This window comes from Aptenodytes patagonicus, chromosome Z, assembly GCF_965638725.1.
Source record: "Aptenodytes patagonicus chromosome Z, bAptPat1.pri.cur, whole genome shotgun sequence".
Classification (NCBI taxonomy): domain Eukaryota; kingdom Metazoa; phylum Chordata; class Aves; order Sphenisciformes; family Spheniscidae; genus Aptenodytes; species Aptenodytes patagonicus.
Window position 1 is genome coordinate 51,630,399 of NC_134982.1, and position 21,872 is coordinate 51,652,270.

The window sequence follows — 21,872 nt, forward strand, 5'->3', positions numbered from 1 at the left end:
TCTGTCTTTCAGGGAATGCATGCACTATGCATGCTTGTAAGTCAGGACTGCAGCCTACTCTTCTGGCACTGTTTGAAAGTTTAGTTGGCTTGAGCAGTTAAGGAAGATTTATACATGAGCAGAGACTTCAGAAGTGTACCAACCTCATTATTATCTTGTGACACTAAGCTCTTGTATTTTGGGCTTGCTTTTAAATGGAAAGGAAGAGTGGAAAAACACAGAAAAGGTTAGAATGACCTGACCTGGCTTGGAGTTGTGCTCAGCTGGCCAGATACAACCTCTGTTCCTCTCTCAGTTTTTGCCCTTCTTTTCTTCCTCTGCAGTCCACAAAACTGTCAACAAGAAACAGCCTCCAAGTTTCACTTCAAAATAACTGTCCCTTCTCAATTTGGCTCTCTCATTTTAGAGCCAACATTACAGTGTTCATGCTTGCACGTGGCAGTGATTTTCTTAACTCAGCAAGATTGATAATAAGCTTTATAGATATTTGTTAGCACAGGTATTGAAAGTGTAAGCAAAAAAGAACAATAACCAAGGAAAGGAAAAAGCAAACGAAACCAAAACTACACTTCTCATTCTTGGGAGGCACATATTTTTCTGACCCTCTGGCTGCTCTTTTGGCACTATTGAAGACTTTTCTGTCAGCTTATTCTTGCCACTCTGTCTAAAAACACCACAAAAGGTGTGCAACACCTTCAGAAGCGTCTATAATTAGGATCCACGGGTATACAGTAGCACTGGCAGCTAACCACTTCAGAGTGTATGTGGATCACGCACATCTGTTTCTTACTGCATTTACTGCTGTGAGTTGTGGAAAAGAAATGAATGGGTGCTCCAGCACATTGTCCAAAACTGCAGCAACCGAGTTCCTGTTGGTAGTAATTGTTTGCTTGCATATGCGTATTGTATATAGGCAGATTCATTTTAGTCTGATACAGTGGGTGAATATCTCATGAAAGACTGAAAGTGCAAATGGAGGAATACCAAATATAGGCATGTGGTACCTGAAGTGTCTCATCAGCTACTGGCCGATGAGTGTTCGCTTTTCAGCAAACTGCTCAATCCTGGCTCATATTGGCAAAACTATTTGTATATGAACAGTTCATCCATATATGAACTACAGAAAAGGAATTTGAGAAGCCTGACTATCCCTGATGGCAAGAGGAACAAAGAAATGTTAGAATATTGCCCTTGGTTATTACCTTTTGTCTGAGTCCACATATACATGTTTGTATTGTGAACGTTAGAAGTTTTTGGTGTTAGTAGCTGCAGGCTGCATTCAATCCCTATTTTCTCTTAGCTGTCATCAGGCTCCACACAACCCTCAACTGCCCAGCTGTCCTGTGAGCTTGCTGCATTTATTTGTTCTTACGAGATATGCTGCTAGAGTGCTGTTTGCTCATCCCTAGTAAAACTCTTACCTAAAGAATCAAAACCACAAAAAGAAAATAAAGGAAAAGAATTGACTGTATGCTTAGCAGTTTGTTTTGCAACAGGCACATTCCCATCACTACTGCCTGCAGAAGAGGTCTGCAGTGTTTGAGGGAAACACCATATTCTGCGCAAATGCTTGAAGTGCAAAAGTAGTGTCTACAATGCTATTGTCTTCTCAGTCTCTGTGCTCTGTCATGGACTTGGAAGCTCTTAACACTAACACTTCATCTTCCTTGCATCTTTCCTCAAGTGTCTAACCACTTCTCAAGCATTGAAGAAAAACTTACAAATTTAGTATGGGTGATCAAGGCACCCATAAATTTCCACCCCTGATATGCACCACTTCCTGAGACCTCCCAGCCCGAAGAAGCTCCCCTACAGCAGACGGGACCCAAGAGAAGCCTACCCAAATGAGGTAATGAGCTATGGAAATAACTCTGACATCAGAGGTCAGGACATGTTTCACCAGAGATCAAAGCATACTAGTAGCTAAAATATTTCTCTTCCATACCTCTGTAGAACAGTGTTTGCCAAGTACTTCATTGCTATCATGAAAAACCTGCATTACATGAGCAAGAGCCATGGGACATCTCTTCTAGAGAATCTAATTATCGAACCCTGGAGGATATAGTTGCTGGTAGCTATGGTGTGAGTCTGTGTATATAGGGGTAATCACACTTATGGGACAGCTTACCAGTAATTGTAGTTCCAGATGTGTTGTCCAGATGCTCATTCATTATTCCTCCCCCCGGCTTTTTTTTCTTTTTTGCTGTGTCAAAGGTTGAGAAAATAGAGTATGTGCTTTGCACTACCCTTTTGTGGTCATGCACAGAGGAACAGGAAAGAGGGACACACACCACAGGGTGCTGCAACAACACAAGGCTAAAATAGTGCCAAAGAGAGGGAAAGGAAAAATCATCATGAGCAGCACATGGAGGAAAAAGTATGGGGACTATCAGAGCAGGGAGGCAAGGCACAAAAAGGGCAAGGCAGCAGCAGTAGCAGCCTAGCCAGAGCTTTGGTCATGGGGTCGGACATGTGGGGCAGCAGCATCACACAGGGACTTGAAGGGGAAGGAGGGGGGACTCGGAGAGAGGCTCCTTCTGATGCCACTGACCCAAGCTCAGAGCTGCCATTCAGACCTCAGTGGAGCTTTAAAAATGCTCATTCAAGCCTCTTCAGTCACGTCTTGTGCAATGCAGCTCGAGAGGAAGATTGGACTGGTTTTACCAGTGTAGGAGGAGTGTGGGAGCAAGTAGGAGGTTGGGGGAGAAACCAGTTGCTGCACAGATACCTTGAAGTTTGCCTTGCTACAGACTGGCACAAGAAAACAACTTTTATAGAAAGATTAAATGCATGTGTGACATTTTTCATGCCCTGTATCTACAGCATACATTGCTCTGCTTCTTATTTTACAGTGCACTATATTTTCTCTTTACTGCAGGGAGCAGAGGCCTCATCTGTGTGATAAATGTGCCTGGCACCTTCTAATGGTCTAAGGTATGCAGACGCGTGTTTAACAGCGAGTGGAAAATTGGGTGGTGTGTAGACTGATGGAGCCATTGCACCCAGCAGTGGCACTGCCACCATTTTCAGTGTGCAGGAAACAGCCAAGGCAGCAGAGCTGCACAAAGCACAGGGCAGCTATTCCCTTTGTAGCTGACCAGAGTATCCTAAATGTAAATGGCTTCATCAAGAATCGCAACAGTGATTGCCCTATAAATTGGGCAGGCAGCTTTCGCATCTGCTCTCAAAATAATTGATGTCTCTGCAGAGCTGGTTTCTCATCCTAGGTGACAATTTGGAGAAGCATGCCTGTGAGCTTTGCTGTTGTACTAAGTGTACGTTGCCAGGGCTATGATGTGGGGAAGTTTCTTTTCCCAGTGTTGGTAGGGAACCTATTATATGTGGTGCTAGAAACCAGCTTGTCCTCATGGAGGAGCACTGCAAGGCAAAGCAAGTGCAGGGGCCCAGAGTGGGAAAGGCTCGGTCGCTCTGCCATCCCTAAGCAGAGAAAGACTGGAGCCTTCCCAAGGGAAATGGCAGTGTTGGAGGAGCACGAGGCCCTTGGAGCTACTACAGATGTGATGTGCTCCACGTGGTGCCCACTCCTAAGCTTTGGGCTGTTCATGCCATTCTGGTACTGCATGTCCTACACTGCTAGGATCAGCTTTGGGGCAAGAAAGTTGGAGAGGGATGTGAGAACAAAGCACTGCAGGAAGACCTGGGCTAAGGCTGGAAGCTAGTCGTGCTAACTACTTAATACCATCTCATGTAACCTCTCTCACAAGCAGCTTAGAGCCAATGAACGTTTTGAAAACCAGTACCAGGCTGGAGCATGACCTGAGAACCAGGCATGTTTATGCATGTACTGTTTTGTCCTGTGTACACTCTTCTTGAACAGCGTATTTCAAAAACAGTGTATTTCCTATCTAGTTCAGAAGTGCCTTTTCTTAAAGGTGGTTGCATACAACAGCTCTTTGAATTTATTCATAAGGAACTAACAGAGATGGAAGGTGTCCAAAACCAACAATGGTTTTCAACAGTGCTTGCCAGGTCAGCTGCTTGCCAGGTCTAAGAGGAGGCAAGAGAAGGAGATCCAGAATTTAGGCAGACTTGTTGATGAAAGAGGATAGCATCATAGTCTGAGTTACACATTTTCTTCTCCCTCCCCCATATTTTTGTGCTAACTAGTGCTTATTTCTGAGTGCCAAATGCAGCAGAAAACATGTAGCTTTTTTCTTGGTCATGTATTTGTTAGAACTTGCTACTGTCTTGCTCTCAGGGAGGGAGAAAAAAAGCACAGTCTCTAGTTACTTCTTTGGTTTGGTCTTCAGAGATTTGGGACAGTCTTAAGGGACACGCAGAAGAGCTTTTGTGTTTCTGAGGTGGTAATTAACTTAGGGCAGTAAAACGCTTCTTGTCAGCGTGTCTGGTGGGAAATGGTCATGGGCTCTGGCTGGAACTAGTGCTAAAATGCCCAGGAGCAAGGTTCACAGCTAGAAGCGAGGAGACAGTGCAACAGGAGGTGGGGTTGCCAGCAGAAAACCATGGGCACCACCAGCTAGGATTTTCAGTTTCAGCTGAGGCAAAAGAGTACAGCAGACAGTAATATGGCGCATATGGCACTGTGTCAGACAGCAACTCTGTTTTAACCTTTAGAGGGGACATTGTTTTCTGCTGCCTTTTTTGCCTGTCCTGTGAGCTGAGGGCTCCAAGAGCGTCATCACAGAGCTAGTCATAATGGTTTGTTAAAATCTGACTGCTCTGCTGAAAGGTGCAACCCAGAGAAAGAGGGGCTCACAGTGCAGATGGGAGCACAGGGGGAGTCCTGGGTTCGTTCAGCTCAACCAAGCCAACCATTTTAGGCTGATCTGTAGCAGAGAGAAGTTTAATGAGTATTTGGGATCTAGTGGATAGCAATGTTATGCTGGTTTTCTTTCTTCACATACGTGTTTTTTTAGGACTTTAGACCTTTTAAAGACTGACAGCCAAACGCTCAGTGAGAAATGGGGTTGCCCTAAGTTTGGCATCTGAGACAACCCTCACTGAAGCTGCAGAGTGTTCTGCAATGGCAAGAAAGCAAAGTCAAGGGGGGGGGAAATAAGCATACAGAGTTTTACTGGTTTTGTCTAGATTCATGTGTTTCTATTTTTCTCTTACTTGGAATGAGAAACCTGTACACCACGTCAGTGTGCTTCTGACTAGTTCATGTTGCCTTCCCCCAGAGACACTTGTAGAGGACCAAGGGCAGCAGCACACCGCAGAGACTTACACAGTGGCTCACACCACCACTCGCAGTATGCCGGGAGACATCCAAACCCTTGTACACTGCCTTACTAGATGAAGTCACCCGTATACTCTGAGAGGGAAGTCAGCTGTTAGCCAGTATGAATGGGGGTAGCAGACATCTTACAGCACCTGTTCTGTGCAGTGTCTTAAAGAAAATAAGGCTTAGCACTCACCAGTCCACCTTGTGTGAAAGAGGGTAATGTCTGCCCACCACATTTTTCAAAAAAGCTCTGAGGCATAAGGGAAAGATTAATACCAGGGATGTACTGGTCTATTGGGTTTATGTGTCAAGGTTTTGATAGCGGAGGGACTGCAGGGGTGGCTTCTGTGAGAAGATGCCAGAAGCTGCCCCCATGTCAGACAGAGCCCTCCAGCTGGCTCTGAGAGGGACCTGCTACTGGCCAAAGCTGAGCCCATCAGCAACAGTGGCAGCACCTCTGTGATAACATATTTAAGAAAGGGTAAAAAACCCCCGCTGTGCAACAGCAGCTGGGAGAGAGGAGTGAGAACGTGTGAGAGAAACGACGATGCAGACACCAGGGTCAGTGAGGAAGGAGGGGGAGGAGGTGCTCCAGGTGCCAGAGCAGATTCCCCTGCAGCCCGTGGTGAAGACCATGGTGAGGCAGGCTGTCCTCCTGCAACCCATGGAGGTCCACGGTGGAGCAGATATCCACCTGCAGCCCATGGAGGGCCCCGCACTGGAGCAGGTGGACATGCCCTGAAGGAGGCTGTGACCCCATGGAGATCCCACGCAGAAGCAGGGTCCTGGCAGGAGCTGTGACCCCACAGCAGACCCTCGCTGGAGCAGTCTGTTCCTGAAGAACTGCAGCCCGTGGGTGGGACCCCACGCTGGAGCGGGGTAAGAAAGCGAAGAGGAATGAGCGGCAGAAACAACATGTGATGAGCTGACCGCACCCCCCATTCCCCATCCCTCTGCGCTTCTCGGGGTGAGGAGGTAGAGAAATTGGGAGTGAAGCTGAGCCTGGGAAGAAGGGAGGGGTTGGGGGAAGGTGTTTTAACATTTATTCTTATTTCTCATTATCCTACTCTGTTTAATTAGCAATAAATTAAATTAATTTCCCCAAGTCAAGTCTGTTTTGCCTACGACAGTAACTGCTGAGTGATCTCCCTGTCCTTGTTTCAACCCATGAGCTTTTCATAGTATTTTCTCCCCCTGTCCTATTGGGAGGCGGAGTGACAGGGCAGCTTGGTGGGCAACTGGCAGCCAGCCAAGGTTAACCCACCGTAAGTGGCAAACTGACACAAGGGTCAAGTGCAGCAGGAATGGAGCAGAACTAGAAAGCTGGTGTTCAGCGTAATGAATCCTCAGACTACATGGCAAGACGAGAGGCAAGTTGGTGAGGAAATCCAAGTTGCACAAAGGCTCCTGCAATGGACTAAATCTTTCAGTTCATCAGCAGGCATCACTGTGTCATTCAACTTCGCCACTTCTGCACCAAAACCCAGCCCTTTCCCCCTTCTGAAGGAGGCTGGTGCAGAGTTCAAAGCCAGTTATCAGTTTTCCATGAGCTACAAGAAGCTCACATCACTTAGCCTACCATCTTCCTTGGGTCCTGGTGCTGACAGTCATTTGCCAGCTGAGGATTTGCACACTGCCATGTTTTCATCAACCCAGAAGCACTAGGTGTCTGCCCCAAAAACGTTCCTTCCTTCAGGGACCAGCCGTGGGACCACTCCAAAGACTTTTCCCGTTTTCCTCTATCTAGGCAGGTTTACCCGACCAAAAAAAGCTAGTAGAGCCTGGAAGTGCAGAAGCTGCTGAATTTTCCTTTTCTCACTCCCAAGAACTGCTGCCAAAGCTTGCTTGTATTTGTGGGCTTTTATACTGAGCCCTGTGCTCAGCCTTGGAGCCACTGGGCAGCGACACTGTGGGTCTGGCTTTTAAGAGAACCACTGATCCTGCAGCACACACCTTTTTGTGCACTTTCACCTCCAGGCAGGCTGGGATTTTCCTGTTGCTTCCCATAACCCATGAATGCAAACATCAAACCCACTTGCTGATTAAAGAACCACAAACAATCAAAATCGATACTCACTTTGCATTTAAGCACACGAGCAAAATGGCAAGACCTGCAACACTTAGCTCTAATGAGGACATGGTGCTATGTTCACAATAGCATTCCTCCATTGATCACCGTGTCTGTAAGGAAAATAGATGGTATGTTTTTGACACCTCTATTCTCAGAGATAAGGGCTCAAGATGGTATTACATCAGTTGTGTCATTGAGGCTAAGGGAGCATCTTAGTGTTGTAAACAACCTCTCTGACGATCACGTGCAGGCATACTCACAGACAGAGATATTTGTTGAAACCATGCAAGGTGGCACAGTCAGAGACCTCTGCCTCTTGCGCAGAGCTGGTATACAGGTCAGTGTGTGTGGGCAAAATGCCAGATGAGCAGTCTCGTGGACAGAGCTCTCAGTTATAGCAGGCATGACTGTGGCAGCTCCCCTTCCGCTCTCCTTCCCACTTTCCTTGGAGGTGTTGCTTATAGGAACCAGAGGAAAAAGAATGATCCTATCTATCTGTGCAAGTTCCTTAGTCTTTCATCTTCTGGTTTGGTGTTTATTCTGTCATGCCGAGATGTTGGTAACAGGACTGTCTCTCTGCAGCTGCTTGGCAGAGGACAGATCTTGTTTCTATGTCCCATCAAATGAACATCTGTGATAGAAGTGACGGAAAGCTGTATCTGAAGCTGTATTAGAAGTGAAAGGTTCTCTCTGTTCACCCAGGCGATGCTAAGTGCTCTTACTGACATAAATTAGCAAAGTAAAAGTAAGTTGCAGTGACCTCCGATGAGACAAGTTGTCCTATCCTGGCTTAGTTCCTGCAGTCCTCGTTCAAATAAATTATTTCATTAAAATAAATGAGGCTTTTTGACAAGAGTGCTATGACCCTTTTTACTTTTCTCAGAAGATCTATTTTTTTCTTACCTTGTGGTAATTGCTTGAAGCAGTAGAGAACTCTCTTGTTACCCTGCTGCTTCTGAAGCAGTTTTATCCTTCTGGGTACAGAACATAGGCAAGGGACGGGGCAATTAGTTTATGAAAAAAAATTATTAGCTGATTTATATAATTATTAATAAAAAATAAATTAGTTTTTCTTTTTCAAAGTGTCTATTATACCCTGTGTGCTTGTGCACCTCACTAGAAAGTTCTGAAGTGACCTTTCAATAAGTATTACTGACTGAAGTGAGGATGAGGCCTGGGATGCCAGTCGTTTGATGCAATGCTACAAAAGCAAAATGTGGCACTGCTGTTATCCTTTAGAGGTTGTTAGCCCCAGACCAAATATCAAAACACTGCTAATGCTACTTCAAGAGCATTCTAGGAGGTGTTTAGGGGCTGTTTTCCTATGTTGGTTATTTCAAGCCTCACTTAAATTCATTAGCTCCTGCTGCAGATTCCTGATAATCCATGTAAATGTGGCTATGATGCCATTTGTGATGGGAGGTTTAAGACTGACCTCAGGTGGGAAACAAACAACATCAGTAGCACATAAAGTCTTAAGAAATAGTTCTCAGAAGTCCAAAACCTTAAGTAGTACACAGTGAAGGAATAAAAATGCAGATTATGTGGAATACCAGAAATTTGGGCAAAAGGTTGTGCAGAGGAAAAAGCAAGGCAATGAAATCCTGAACCATGCAAATGTATTCTTAATTTTGTAAAATCCTTTAAACTCTTTGCAGCCCTCTGATTCTGGATCCCCTTGGCCTGATTAGAAAAGGCCATTCTCATTCGCAGGTTCATTTATGGTCAGAGGATTGGACTGTAGGGTTCTTAATTGGGAAATAGTCCAGTGTGCTGTGAAACTGGCTTTACCTTGGGACAATGAGCTATCTAAAGCAATTGCCCATCCAGGAACGCCAGTGCCCACTTTCCAGTTATCCAAATATTTATTGCAACTTTTTAAACATCTCGTAATATGAACATCAAGATTGCTAATACTGGGCGTGGGGCAGGGGTTTAGGGGCCCTATGGCATGGTTTGCTGGACAGGACTGTGGAAATTTCTTACTTACAGAGAAGCTTAAATTTAGAAGACATGTCAGTCCCATGGAGGATTTTTCTTCATGGGTGTGGATAGCTTTCCCACCAAGGAAAATGAGCAGCTGCATATATTTGATCACAGTTTTCCAAGCAGTGACAGCACTGATTGTTGTATTGATAATAACCAGCTCCAGTCGCCCTTCCATTAGCTGGCTGGGCTGGCATAACCCTGCTAAATGGAGGCAGGGAGGAGGAGGACTTGAGTTTTCTTTGCGCAGAGTTAGCTAAGTGCCCTTACTTAGAAAATCTGATTTGAGAAGGGTTTTCTTAACTCAGTGCAATACTATGCAAATTTGCACTTAGGAGGGTAGCAGTGCTGCCCAGGAATGTGATGCAAACGACTCGCTTAGTTTGGGGTGAGGCCGGGGCTGTCTCAGCTGCCCCTGGAGCAGGGCAGCTGCTGTGATTGCACGTGTTTTGAGCGAGTCTCGCTGTGGCAGACCCCACTGGCCCACACAGAAGCTGAGCTGGGGGCACTGCGTTTGCGGCAGGCTTTACCTGCCAGTGGCTGCAACGCCTGCAAGCACTGACAAAAACAGTTGCAAGTCCCTCATGCCAAATGGCTTTGGCATTTTGGGTTGGGACAAAATGTCTGTCCTATCAGCGCTGTGCTGGCCTCCGCATTGTTGCCGGATGGATATTTGAAGCACTGCTGTGCAGGAGGCGGGTGGATGTCTCGCATAGCCGCTGAGAATTGCCTCGTGCCCCAGAAACCATTAGGCACTCATTCTTAGAGAAGAAATCATTATGTCTCATTATAGCATGTACGTTGGGGACGGTATGGGCCGCTGCATCTATGTAGGTCAGAACAGTTAATTTTGTTCTAAGTGTTTGGGTATGCAAGTGTGTTTTAAAAGTCTGAAAATCCTATTTAAAATTGTTTTAGTAAGCAGTCATCTTGATCTAACTTTGCAGTTCTAGGTTTTACAAAGCTGTTGCATTAGCCACTGTGTTTCCTTCTGTCATGTATTTCCAGTGCTCTGGTTGTGATTCAGAGAATGAGTGAGGAAGCTCTTAACCAAAGCATGGCATGGCAATTAAATTCCCATCCAAGGGCTGGGCTGGGTGCATTTTGGCAGTCTCTGAGGAAAACTGCATCTGTGCAACTGCGGATAGATGTAAACATATAGAAGTGGGTGGTTCTAGTCAATAAAAAGAAATGCTGGGACTTGGACCTGTAGCAGCAATATCATGCTGATGTTGTCCAGCTCCAGCAAATGGGTTTGGAAACAGAATTCTGAATGTTTTTTTAAGAGATATGGAGCTGCATGGGCATCCATCACACCATCCTATGTATGTTCACATTAAGAGAAACAGTTTGCATTTAATACAGACTTTGAAAATTGTCAAAAAGAGCCTCATTTCCCAGCTCTGTTCACCATGCAGCCCTGTTCCCCTGGACTGCTCCTACCCTGCTCCTACCCCTGATCCTTCTTATGCCAGCTGGAAACCAAATGTCTGCTGCAACTTACAGAAAGAGTAATTGGCTTGGAACCTACTACCTAAAACAGTGAAAAATGAACAAGCACTGGGCTCTGGTTTTGTGGCTGTTGCCAACAGCTCCTTCTTGAAAAGAGCACCATGGGGAACTGGCCTGGGTACAGTGCTTGGATACCTATCAAAGTTTACCCTCCTCCCCCACTTACCCTCCTTTCTTTTCACTCACCCACCATTAGTATCTGCCCTCCACACAGTCCTCCATCCTTCCACATCTGGAGTGTTGCTCACTGAAATGTGATTGTTGATTCTTTATTTCCACCTTCTGAAATGTTTTTCTCCTTTATGAATGTGAATCGAAATGCTGCAAAATGCCTCCACATCCATGCATTATCTCTGCTGCTTAATGCATACACCATACACGAGATGATTGTTACTGCTCCAGTTGGTGAAATTGTGACAAGTGGAAAAAGCTGTGGAGTGCCAAAATGTACATCAGCATTAACCACCTGGAAAGTGTACTCTTCTCCAAAGATTATGATTCTTTGCATGTTTTATTGCTACTGTAAAGATGATTTCCTAAGGAAAACTGTTTCAGAATAGCCATTTCCCTAGTGCTGCCACATTTCATGAAGTCTGAGGACTTTAGAATCAATTCCAAGTAATACTCATCTTCCTCCTAAAGGTGATGCTTTAAGAACTGGTCTTGCTTAACAGCCTACCTCACACATTTGGTGAGGGATCATGGTGAGTGACAGCAGGTGGAAAAGATAAACCCCAGCTCCTGTGTGGTGCATGAGGGCTCCTCACACCATTGCTGTATCAACAGGAGTCACTCAGCTGAGCTTCCCACCAGGAAATGCACAAATGCAAAATATGCTTATATTGCCCAGCAGATATTTCAAATCAATTATAACCTACAAAGGCTGATGTAATGGTGAGAGATTTAAAAAACAAACCAAAAGCCAACAGCCCCTTCGTGGCACTGAAGGCATAGCATGGGCGAAACAAAGCACATTCCCATGACTCTGACATGCAGAGCACTGGTAAAGACCAGCACTGCCTGAATGATGACATCGATATAAGCAGCTTTCTTATTGCTTAGCATTTTGAGGAAAAATTACCTGTATCCATAGTGGGTGGCTCACTGTTTCGTGCAGAAACATCTCCTACCTTCAAAGTCACTGTTGGACTGATAAAGCTTATCATGGCCCTTGCATATACCAATACCTTCTTGAACTGCTGGAAAATCAGAGTAAGCTAATTTCAGTGTTATCTACCAGATCTCCAGCCCTGCTCTGTGCGTGTGTCATGGCATACCAGGAGTGTCTTCTACTACAAGCCGAGTCCAAAAGTGAAGCATCCACATCACTTGAAAGAACTGATAAACCAAACTCTACTCTTATTTTCTGCTAATAGGCTCTGTTACTATCTTGTGTCTGAAAACAGATCATCAAATCTTTGGAAAAAAAAGATAAACTTGGCTGTAGACAATCCATGCCATGAAAAGCTCCCACAAATGCTTAAATAGCTATGTTATTACAAATGAACATGCCTGTTGCATGACAGCTCAATCATTCATAAACGTGGTTATACCATTCTGCATCATGCTTAAGTAAGCAAGCTTGGTATTCAGCAAATTATTGCCAACCCCACCAGCACGCTGTGTTTTCTGGGCTTAATGGGAAACCTGCTTGAAGTCTGAACTCATCATTTCTATTAGCTTGTGTGAAGGCAGAAAGTCATGTCTTGTGTAGTGGTGATAGATGAAATTAGCACTGATGGCAGAGATGAATGATACCACCTGAGGTTGGCTGACTCTTGGTGATGATGTAGTTGACCATTTGGCAATGTGTTCAACATGCTCTGTGCCCCCAAACCAAACAGAATAACCTGGGCAAAGCTGGTGAGTCCAATACATGGAAATAGAGCTCCCAAAAAGTGGAAGTAGCTTTTCAGTAGACTTATTCACAGCACCAGCTGCGGCTAAGCTTTGTCACAAGGCTGAATGTTCTGTGGTTTTTTTTTTAAATTCAGAAAGCTTGATGCTTTTCCACAGCCAGGTTAAGCTATCAATGTTCCCCATAACAGATTATTTCTGATCCCATGCCACTCACTCCCATGCTTACTCTGGATAAACATTAAGAAACCGATCCAGGTTAAAACTAACCAATCTCGCCAAAAAAACAACCTTTACTATAGGTCAGTACCCAGTAGAGTCAGCTGAGCAGCCAAATCAGTGTCAGTGCTGGCACAGACTGTAAGAGTAAGTAGATGGGACCAGTCCCAATTAGTTTTACTGGTATGCCTTTGAAGTACTTCTACCAATCATTGGCAGAGCCAGGACATCATTTTCAATAAGCTTTAATGTCACAGTCACTGTATATGGATCTACAGTCAGGACTACATCATTATTATTTGGATGCTAAATACAATTAAATATTTGTCTATTTATTGTTTAGTGCACATTTTAAAATAATTTATAGTTGATTTAGTAATGTTAAGTGATGAGGTGCACATGTATGAGCACTTTGCTTCATGCCATGAATACAGTAAAAGTAAATGGGTTTTCTTCTTCTGAAATACTGAAGAGCGCATGCAATTCTTCTCCATTACATAAACTTTTTAAATACGGACACCAAAATACCGTTTTAATATCTGCCAATTTTGCACAAGGTAGGACATCTATTATCAAGAGTGAGAAGGATGTTTTACTGTTTTGTTTGGTCACGTGTTTTGTCGGTTTTCAAGGAATCTAGCCAGAGCTATACATTCACAGTGATGATTCAAAAAATATGGCTTGTACTTAGAGAATGTTATTTGCTCAAGTTCATGGTAACTTCCAGTTATGTTGGGTTATTGCATCTATGCACAGAGATCACTCCAGATCACCTAACAGCAAACGCTGAAAGAACCACCTTTACCTATTGCTACTTCGATGCACAGGTTTTTGCCAGCAGGGAATGGCTACGTTTTCATTATGTCTCATTCTGGGGAATCTTGCTCACTGCTTGGCAATTCCCTCACTCAGTATCTCTTAGCTTCCCAGTGGCACACGTTGCATGTGCCGTCAGTCTCAGGCAGGTGAACTTCTTCAGAAATAAGGCAGTGCTGCGCTCACTATCATTTTTACATCTTCTTACCATTAGTAGAATAGTTTTGTAGGGAAGTTGTAGCCTGTGGCTGCAACCAGCATGTTTTTATAGACTTAATACAAAAGAAGCCTCAAACTCTCATCCCAAATACTGAGCCTATAACGTCTTTTACTCTGAAAGTGTTTTGTGTCCTGATGTAACTGTGCTCACAGAATTGCATTATACCACTAAATCTGCAATTTAGTCCAGATTTCATCATTCTATCATGTTAACAACTGTTCTTAAGGAATAAGAAAATGTTGAAGAGTAAATAGTGCATAATATAATAATAATATGCATCTGTGATTAGCTGTGATTATAGAAAAAGGGATATGGAATAAGGAATGGGGATTTTACTGTTGAAATTCAAATAAATGCAATATTCCCAAACTGCAAAATCCAGGATCACAATCGGCGTGAAATCCTCACCAAAAGCTTTTGATCTGTGGGAATGTGTACTACCCAGGCCTCTTCCATTAAACTTTTTTGACAAATATAAAAACATATCAAACTTTCTTTGGTAAACCCTATACTGCTTCCTAGTAGTTTCAGAAGGGGACATAGTACTTTTTTATTTTATTTTAGGCATGTAAAGAGACAAAGTACAGTCAATTCATGAAATCTTTTGAGTGGCATGCATAGAGATCTTCATAGAAGATGGAGACCAGGAAATACAATAAAGTGCTGAAGATCTATAGAATCCTTATGAAGCTCAAAAATCCCTTTCCATTCTCTAGGAAGGGGCCCTATTCACATGCATACACACAAAATAGGAATAGCTTTAAAAATTAGACTTTGATAATCAATATTGTATTTAATTGACTCTTCCTCCCCCCCCCCGCCTCCCCCCAAAAAAACCCAAAGAGACAAGGAATACTGAAATCAGAATAATTGTGTTGTGATGAAACATGTATTGTACTTGGTAAGAATGTGTCATTATGTAGATAGGGCAAGATTTCCTAACAATTTTCTGGATCTGAAGGCTGAGGTTTTTTTGGTATATCAAATCATGGCAGAGTACAGTGCTACTTGGGACCAACACTATGTTCAGAGATTTGGTTGCTAATGCAGCACCTCCTCACTTAAAAAAGGCACAAAAGGCATGAAGTGACTCATACAACTGCTTTAGGCAGCTAAACAGACTAAAGACTAAGTGTAAACAGGCTGGCTCCTTCTTTAAGAGGTCAAAACCCTTTATTTTTATAGATGGTTATACTAAAACATCTGCTCTTCCAGACACACATTTGTAGACAGTACTAAGCTTCTGTAACCTCAACAATTAAAGAAAAGAACCCTGTAGTTGATTGATACCTCATGGCTTTATCTTGATCTTTCTTTCCCTTTAGAACTATCTTTTTTCCTTAACTGGCAATTTCAAGAACTTGTCATGAGCTAAAGAATTCATTATCAGTCTTTAAAACAATTTAGCATGAAGTTTAAAGTAGCAAATTAGTGCTTAAGGAATTAACTTTGAGAGTGTCAAATATAAAAATTAATTGAGCCAAATACAGAGTAGACAATATTGTGCCTTGCAGGTATATTTAATGCAGATATGCATATTATGATCATTAGTTGTACAATTAAGTCTCCTACTGATCACCTCAATAATCTGCATCAAAATCAAGAAAGTAACACACATACCAGTTGCAGTCAAAGAGGAAGAAAGCCTGTATATGAAGGTTTCCAATGTATTTTTTAAGAAACCTTCCCTTGAAGATCCTTGCAGAAGCCCCTGGTATACACACTAAATCAATGCAACAAAACTGCCAATAAAATTATGGTTTAATCCACTTGGCAACAAAAGGGTCAAGTGGCATGAAAAAAAACCCTCAAGCCTGCAAAGGTTGGTTACTCTTCAGAGAATTTTCAGCACAAATTTGTCCGTGGGCTACAAGTGTTTTTCTAATGCAAATGTAACTTATGAAAAAGAAAAAGGGTAGGCCATCAACTGAAAGAAAACATTTATTGAATCAAAGTCAATACTTTCCTTCTATTATCTACAAGCCAACACTGAACTGACTTTATTCAAGAATGAACACAATGTACAAAAAAAGTATGTCTGTTATAAAAATATGTCAATTTTTTTTCCTGGCTATTGAGCTGAAAACATTTTGACAAGTGCAAGACAGGTTTGGCAAGCAAATTTAAGCCACTATTACCAATGACAAAGTTCAAATAATTTTGTAATCATAGTATATTTAAGACTCATTGATAAAGTGGCATTGGAAATGTTGACCCCTAAAAAAAAAATATCACTGCACTGCCATGTGTTTATGCACCCAGACAATTGAACATCTTCATCTTCTGTCGTCACAAATCAGTACCTTTATCAGTGAAGACTATCCAACCTAATTCGAACTATTCAACCAGATAATTGACACCTACCACTGGAATACAACTTAGGGAAGGCAAACGAGCTCCATAGCCCTGTATTTTACATGTTGTTTGTGAACTGAGAGAGAAGAGTAGGTAGGTTCATACATGTTTAAATCAACCTGACAGCTGTTGCAATGTGAAATCAGGGAAAGGATGGAAAAAGAATAAAGAACCATTTATGACAGTAATCTGTATTTATGAACACATGCGTGTTTACGTATAAAAATGGATCCGATTAGGCTCAGTTATGCCTTACTTGTTTGGATGTGGGGGTTTTTTTCACATAAAAATTTAACTCAACCAGGACTCAAATCATTGACTTCTCTCAAACCACCACCAAAGAGGGAAAAAAGGGACCATTTACAGAAATAATCTGAAAACAGTGCAATATTAAAATACAATTTCACAACATGTGAAAGAAACATGCTTTGGAACCTGAGCAAAAGGCGTTTTACTGACTTCGTAAGAAGTCACCCTGTATGTTGTTTTCATTGGCATCTGTTCTGCCAGATTAGTATGTTGCTCTTAGCAACTTCCATGGCCCCTAAATATTTAGTACACAGAAACTGCCAACTACTTAGAGAGGTCTACTAAACTTTTCAGCTAATATTGCAGGCAGTCTGACATGCTGCTACTGGAAATGACCATACAGCCTAAAATTAAGAAAAATCGTAGAAAGAAAAAGAAGCAGCCAAACATGATGCTTTTCTTTTTTAAATAGACTAAAGCGCTTCCACAACACTTAGATACGGTACTACACTGGTTTACAGCCTCAAGACCAGCTCTTTCAAAATAAATATACTGAACATTTACAACAAATGCCTCATGAATGCAAGCTCTCTCTTTATTTCAAGACCAGTTGGATAAAAACTAAAATAAAGACATAACTCTGAAGCAGCTAAGTTACAAGTCCTTTTTCAGAAATAGGCATGACTTGGTGCCACAGCAAAATTTTTCACCAGTTTGCAGTAAGCAATTTTTTTTTTCTTCTAGCACCAAGCAGGCCACCATACAAAGCAACCTCACAAAGCATGCGGTCATCTATTCTGCTGATTTTGTATGAAATAATCATTTGTGCTTGCAGGTCCCAGACCTTTCAAAAATGGTATGACCAACAGATGATTGAAGACATTCATGGAAACTCACTCATTGCTAAATTACTTGAGTGAAGAAAAGATTTAAAGACTAAAAAGCAACAGAATGTTGCGCATTAGTATTTGTGAGGGATGAGGGAAGCTAAAGTTGGTGCTTTAATTTGCCTTAAAACAAACAAAAAGCTAAAAACAATCCTAAACAGCTCTATGTCCATGATACTGGTAGAGGCCAATGCGTGCATGCCACTGAAAGGCACGGTCGGACCAATCTGATAAATGGCATCATCAGAGCAGAACAGCAACTTCTCACTGGAGTAATCACAAAGGGTGAACAATGAGCCATCACTTCTCTCATCATGAGCACAGAAAGCAGTCACCAAGGCAAAAGAAGGGACACAGGAAAGAAGATACAGGAACTCACATAAACCTGGAAGACAGAACACACACATTAAACTGAGTTTTGAACATTCTGAGTGACCATTTTCCTACTGTAACATTGCCATTCATTGATTTAACACCATACATATTATGCTTAAATGGATGGAACTGTTGCAAAAATGGTACCTTAATCATATCACAAAATTCTTCTGAAATTTGTTATACAACTAACTTCACTTGCAAAGATTTGCCTACAATATCATCTTAGGTATAAAACAGGCTTATGGACAGACTGATGCAGTCAGGACAATCTCTTGTTCATTGTGTAAAAAAATTAACACGCTTACATGATATTTAATTTTTTTACTCAGAAATGCGTTTTAAAATTAGGCATCATAAAGACACAGCTATTTATAGGGAGATAATTATGAAGTAGTATGATTGTTCTTCCTACTACTCTAAGAGTGACTAAAAAGCAGAGTGCAATACTTACTGGAAAGGTTTCCCCAAGGTTATCCTGCCTTTGTATCTACAAGCTGCATCTGAACATTTGCAGACATGCCACCTCCATAGCCCCCCTTGGACTGCATTTGGTTCTGAATTGAGCTGACCTGGAGACAGAAGGGAAAGGGGGGCAGAGAAAACAAGAAAGGCAGTTAGTGAGCTATGGCGTCTTCTTGCTTCCAATTTTATTTCTTGTTTAGGTTTGGTTTTCAAGTGCTCCTTTACCATTAAAGCTACATTACTTTTCCATGAGGACATGTGCAGCATAGGCTTGCTGGAATTTTCACTTCTGCAGGCAGCTCAGCAGGAGAGATGGAAGAACTGGTGCTGAGGCAGAAGTTTTTCCTCTCTCCCAAAGAAAACTGGCTGATTCAAGGCTTTCACTGACCTGCTTGATTACTCAAAAAAAATTAATCAAATCTCTTACTGGTATCCAACTCCACTCCATCTGACAAGCTTTAATTTATCTTGTTATATGGAAAATGTTCTTTGCCAAGTATGATAAACCAGAGAAGTTGACACCATTATGTTAAAAATATAATAGACAACTTAAATATCTGCATAGTATCTGCACTGTATGGCTAACTTCAGATAATTAAAAAAGGACTTTCTAAACCAGAAAGGACCTTTTGGTTTGTGAAAGGTTTTTTATTTATCTATTTATGTAACAGCACTGCTTTCCTTAATTGCTAATATTCCTTTAAAGGACAGGGCATTTATTGTTTAAATCATACTAAATCTATCAACTTCCCTGGAAATAGCTTATTTGAAGGTATTTTTAGCCTGATGCAAATAAATACATAAAGAATTCTCCCACACACACAAAGACATGCACATCCCTCTATGGCTTTCATTGCCTTTATCAGCAAAAAGCAAAGGAATCCATTGTTCTTTCCTGCTTGTGTTGCATGAGTCAAAATAATCATCTCCAAGTCCCTGCAGGAAGACAACTCCAACCTTAAAGGTTTGGCCTTTTTCTCTCTGCACCCCAGAGCATACATAACAAGTACACAATGAGCACAAAATAACATAGCCATTCGAGACTACAGCTTCTGAAATTGAACTTGCAGCAAAGCCTATGCCTGCAGGGCACCACTTGCAATTATTACATGTGTGCTCCTTCACAGAGACCTCAAAACATCACTAGAAAGCTGTATTAAAACAGCACTGGAGAAATATTTCCAAGTAGCTTGCACGATATTTTCCCTGTCTACAAAGACAAAAGAAGTGTATTCTTTTCCACAGCAAAGCAAGACACATGCACGTACAAAATTAATCAGCACAACTCTTTCTTACACACAGTTTCTCAAACCAATGTGATAAAAAGAGCCTGTTTTAGGATCTTTGTCTTCAACAGTATGGCATATTGCAGTGCTGTGTGAAAGATCTGATTTTTATGTATTTAAGCAGCGCAATGTAAAACCATTTTCTACCTTGGCTCTTTGCTCAAATAAGTGATACAGCTGCAGCAAAGCAATGTTATATTCATATTTTTCTTCAGGGAAAAGTGTTCAGAGCCAATACTCTAGTGGGTCTGACATCAGAGACTACGAACTCAGTAAGGAAGTGTGGAGAAGTGCAACCACAGTCATGGGGTGGTAAACTTTCACATTTCACCAAGCTAGTCATCTTCTTCACCAAACATCTTCTGTTGCTCATTGGAACAAAAGGAGTTTGAATTTAATCTTTTTTTCCTCAGAAAATAATTAATCTACATGTAAATATATTCACAAGAATAACTTGAGGATGGCATTTCTCTGGTGAGAAAGAGCTAGAAAAACATCTCCAGGCCATGTCACCTTCCAGCCTGACAACTTGCCTACATGACTTTAAAATTTTGGAGAACAGCAAATCAACACAAATTTTAAGGCTAAAGCGTAAATTTTTATGAGTACTTCTTCTAAAGGTTAGAATAATTTCTCTGGTACTTGAGTCACACATATAGATGTTTGTGTTAGTGGGTAAGGAAGTCTCAGTCTAAAATGCAGAGGCAGTTAACCTAAAGTAAAGAGAATGCAGCAAATTAAACTTGACTGCATTAACAGTTCAGTGGCTATTTTGTATATGAAAACTTACATAGGAGACATACAATGTTAAAAACACTGAGCAAAAAGCAGGTCTAACAATTGTAGGCTTATAAGGTGGTATTCTTTCCGAAGCATCCTCCTTTTGAGGCAGTCTGAGCTACAAGAACAAGCACCATGAAATGCAATTATTTTTTTTCTTTCCCAAAAATGCCATTGCCTTCCTTTGATGATACAAAACAGCAAGGTTCTTCTCTCCTTAATTGCACCAATTAAAGATCATACAATCTGCTGTGCTGCTTATCTCTCTCATTAATTTCCTTCTTTCCTTTTCTTTCCCTCCCTTTCAGAATTAGGAAATAGCACAGATGGTCCTTGAGAAAAAAAACAAGGGAAAACAAAGAAAAGGACGGAATACATAAAATCAAAGACTAAACTGAGGAATATGAAGCAGAAGAAGAAAGTGAGAGATTTCACCATGGAATATGAAGGTAAAGTAAGAAAGAAAGTGATGGGAATGAGAAAGAAACAGTGCACAGAGGGCTCCTACCGTTTAAGTGTACCTTTGACAGAGGAGCAAGGTGCTCTACAGAGAAGGCAAACAAAAAAGCAAAATATTTCAGTAGTCAGAAAACTACTGTACTCAGAATCATACGGATATGTAATGAAGAACAATGCTGATGAAAAAAGACACAGAGCAGATAGTGGATGAAGAACCAAATTTATATGGGAAAAGCTGATAAAATTGCAGGAGGTCCTCCTAAGGCATTCAGGAGAGAAGGCACAAGGAGGTTCACGAGGGAGTATAATGTCCATACTATAAAGGAAATTAAGCAACAGAAAAACATGTGGAGGTTAACCCTGTAATCTTGGAATTTACACTGTGAATAATGAACAAGGAGACTGGATGCAATATTACCACAGTTAGTCACCACAGAAGAGGCAGGAAAATAAGCAGTGTGAAAAAGTAGAGATTTGTGCTTCTGAAGAGAGAGAGGGGAAGAAAGGATTATTTTTTGCATACAGATCCTTTCCATCTGGGATCAGAAAAATCACTCTGGCCACTGACACAGCACATTATCCAAATGAATCAAGTGAGAGAAAGAGATAGCCAGTTATGAGCATTCAAAAGGAAAAAGTCTATGTAGAAAGACAATAATGATTAATATGGAGATGAATTGGATATTATGCAAGGCAAAGGTGAGGGCAAGCAGGGGGAAAGTCTGAGGTGAAAGAGCGAAGCTTCAGGCAATCACCACAACCTCACATGAGGCAGCTCAGCTGTGAGAATGAGGAAGGTTCTCATAGGAGGGACAACAAACATTTAAAAAGCAAAAAGCCATGCTTTAAAAGAAAACTACTCACTTTACTATCAATTTATTATTTCAATTTATAATAGCTTTAAATATTAATGTCATCTATTGCATTAAATAAGTAATTAGCTTTAACTGTATTTTATCAAGTTGAAGCTGTGTTTGTCCATTTAACTTGCTTACAGATGTTCCAGTACAAATCACTTCCAATCCATTATGTTGTTTCTGGGAAAATGTAGTATATTGTTTGTCATGTCACATTTTCCAGCTTTGCCCTTCCCCAATATGTACTGAGTTACAAAAGTTTTTGTCTGATC

The 21,872-nt window shown here is 41.7% G+C and overlaps 1 protein-coding gene across 4 annotated transcripts in view; it reads right to left on the reverse strand.

Moving 5' to 3' along the window:
- Positions 1 to 15,812: 15,812 nt before the first annotated feature.
- The window catches only part of CDC42SE2 (CDC42 small effector 2), an 87,108-nt gene continuing 81,048 nt past the window's right edge, over positions 15,813 to 21,872 (reverse strand). For all 4 annotated transcript variants that reach the window (XM_076362223.1, XM_076362222.1, XM_076362224.1 and 1 more), the window contains 2 exons: positions 18,208 to 18,325; positions 15,813 to 17,763 (listed from right to left, as the gene is read on the reverse strand). In XM_076362223.1, coding sequence (XP_076218338.1) covers positions 18,227 to 18,325 — 99 coding nt within the window. In that variant the 3' untranslated portion in view covers positions 15,813 to 17,763; positions 18,208 to 18,226. The remainder of the gene's footprint in view (positions 17,764 to 18,207; positions 18,326 to 21,872) is intronic.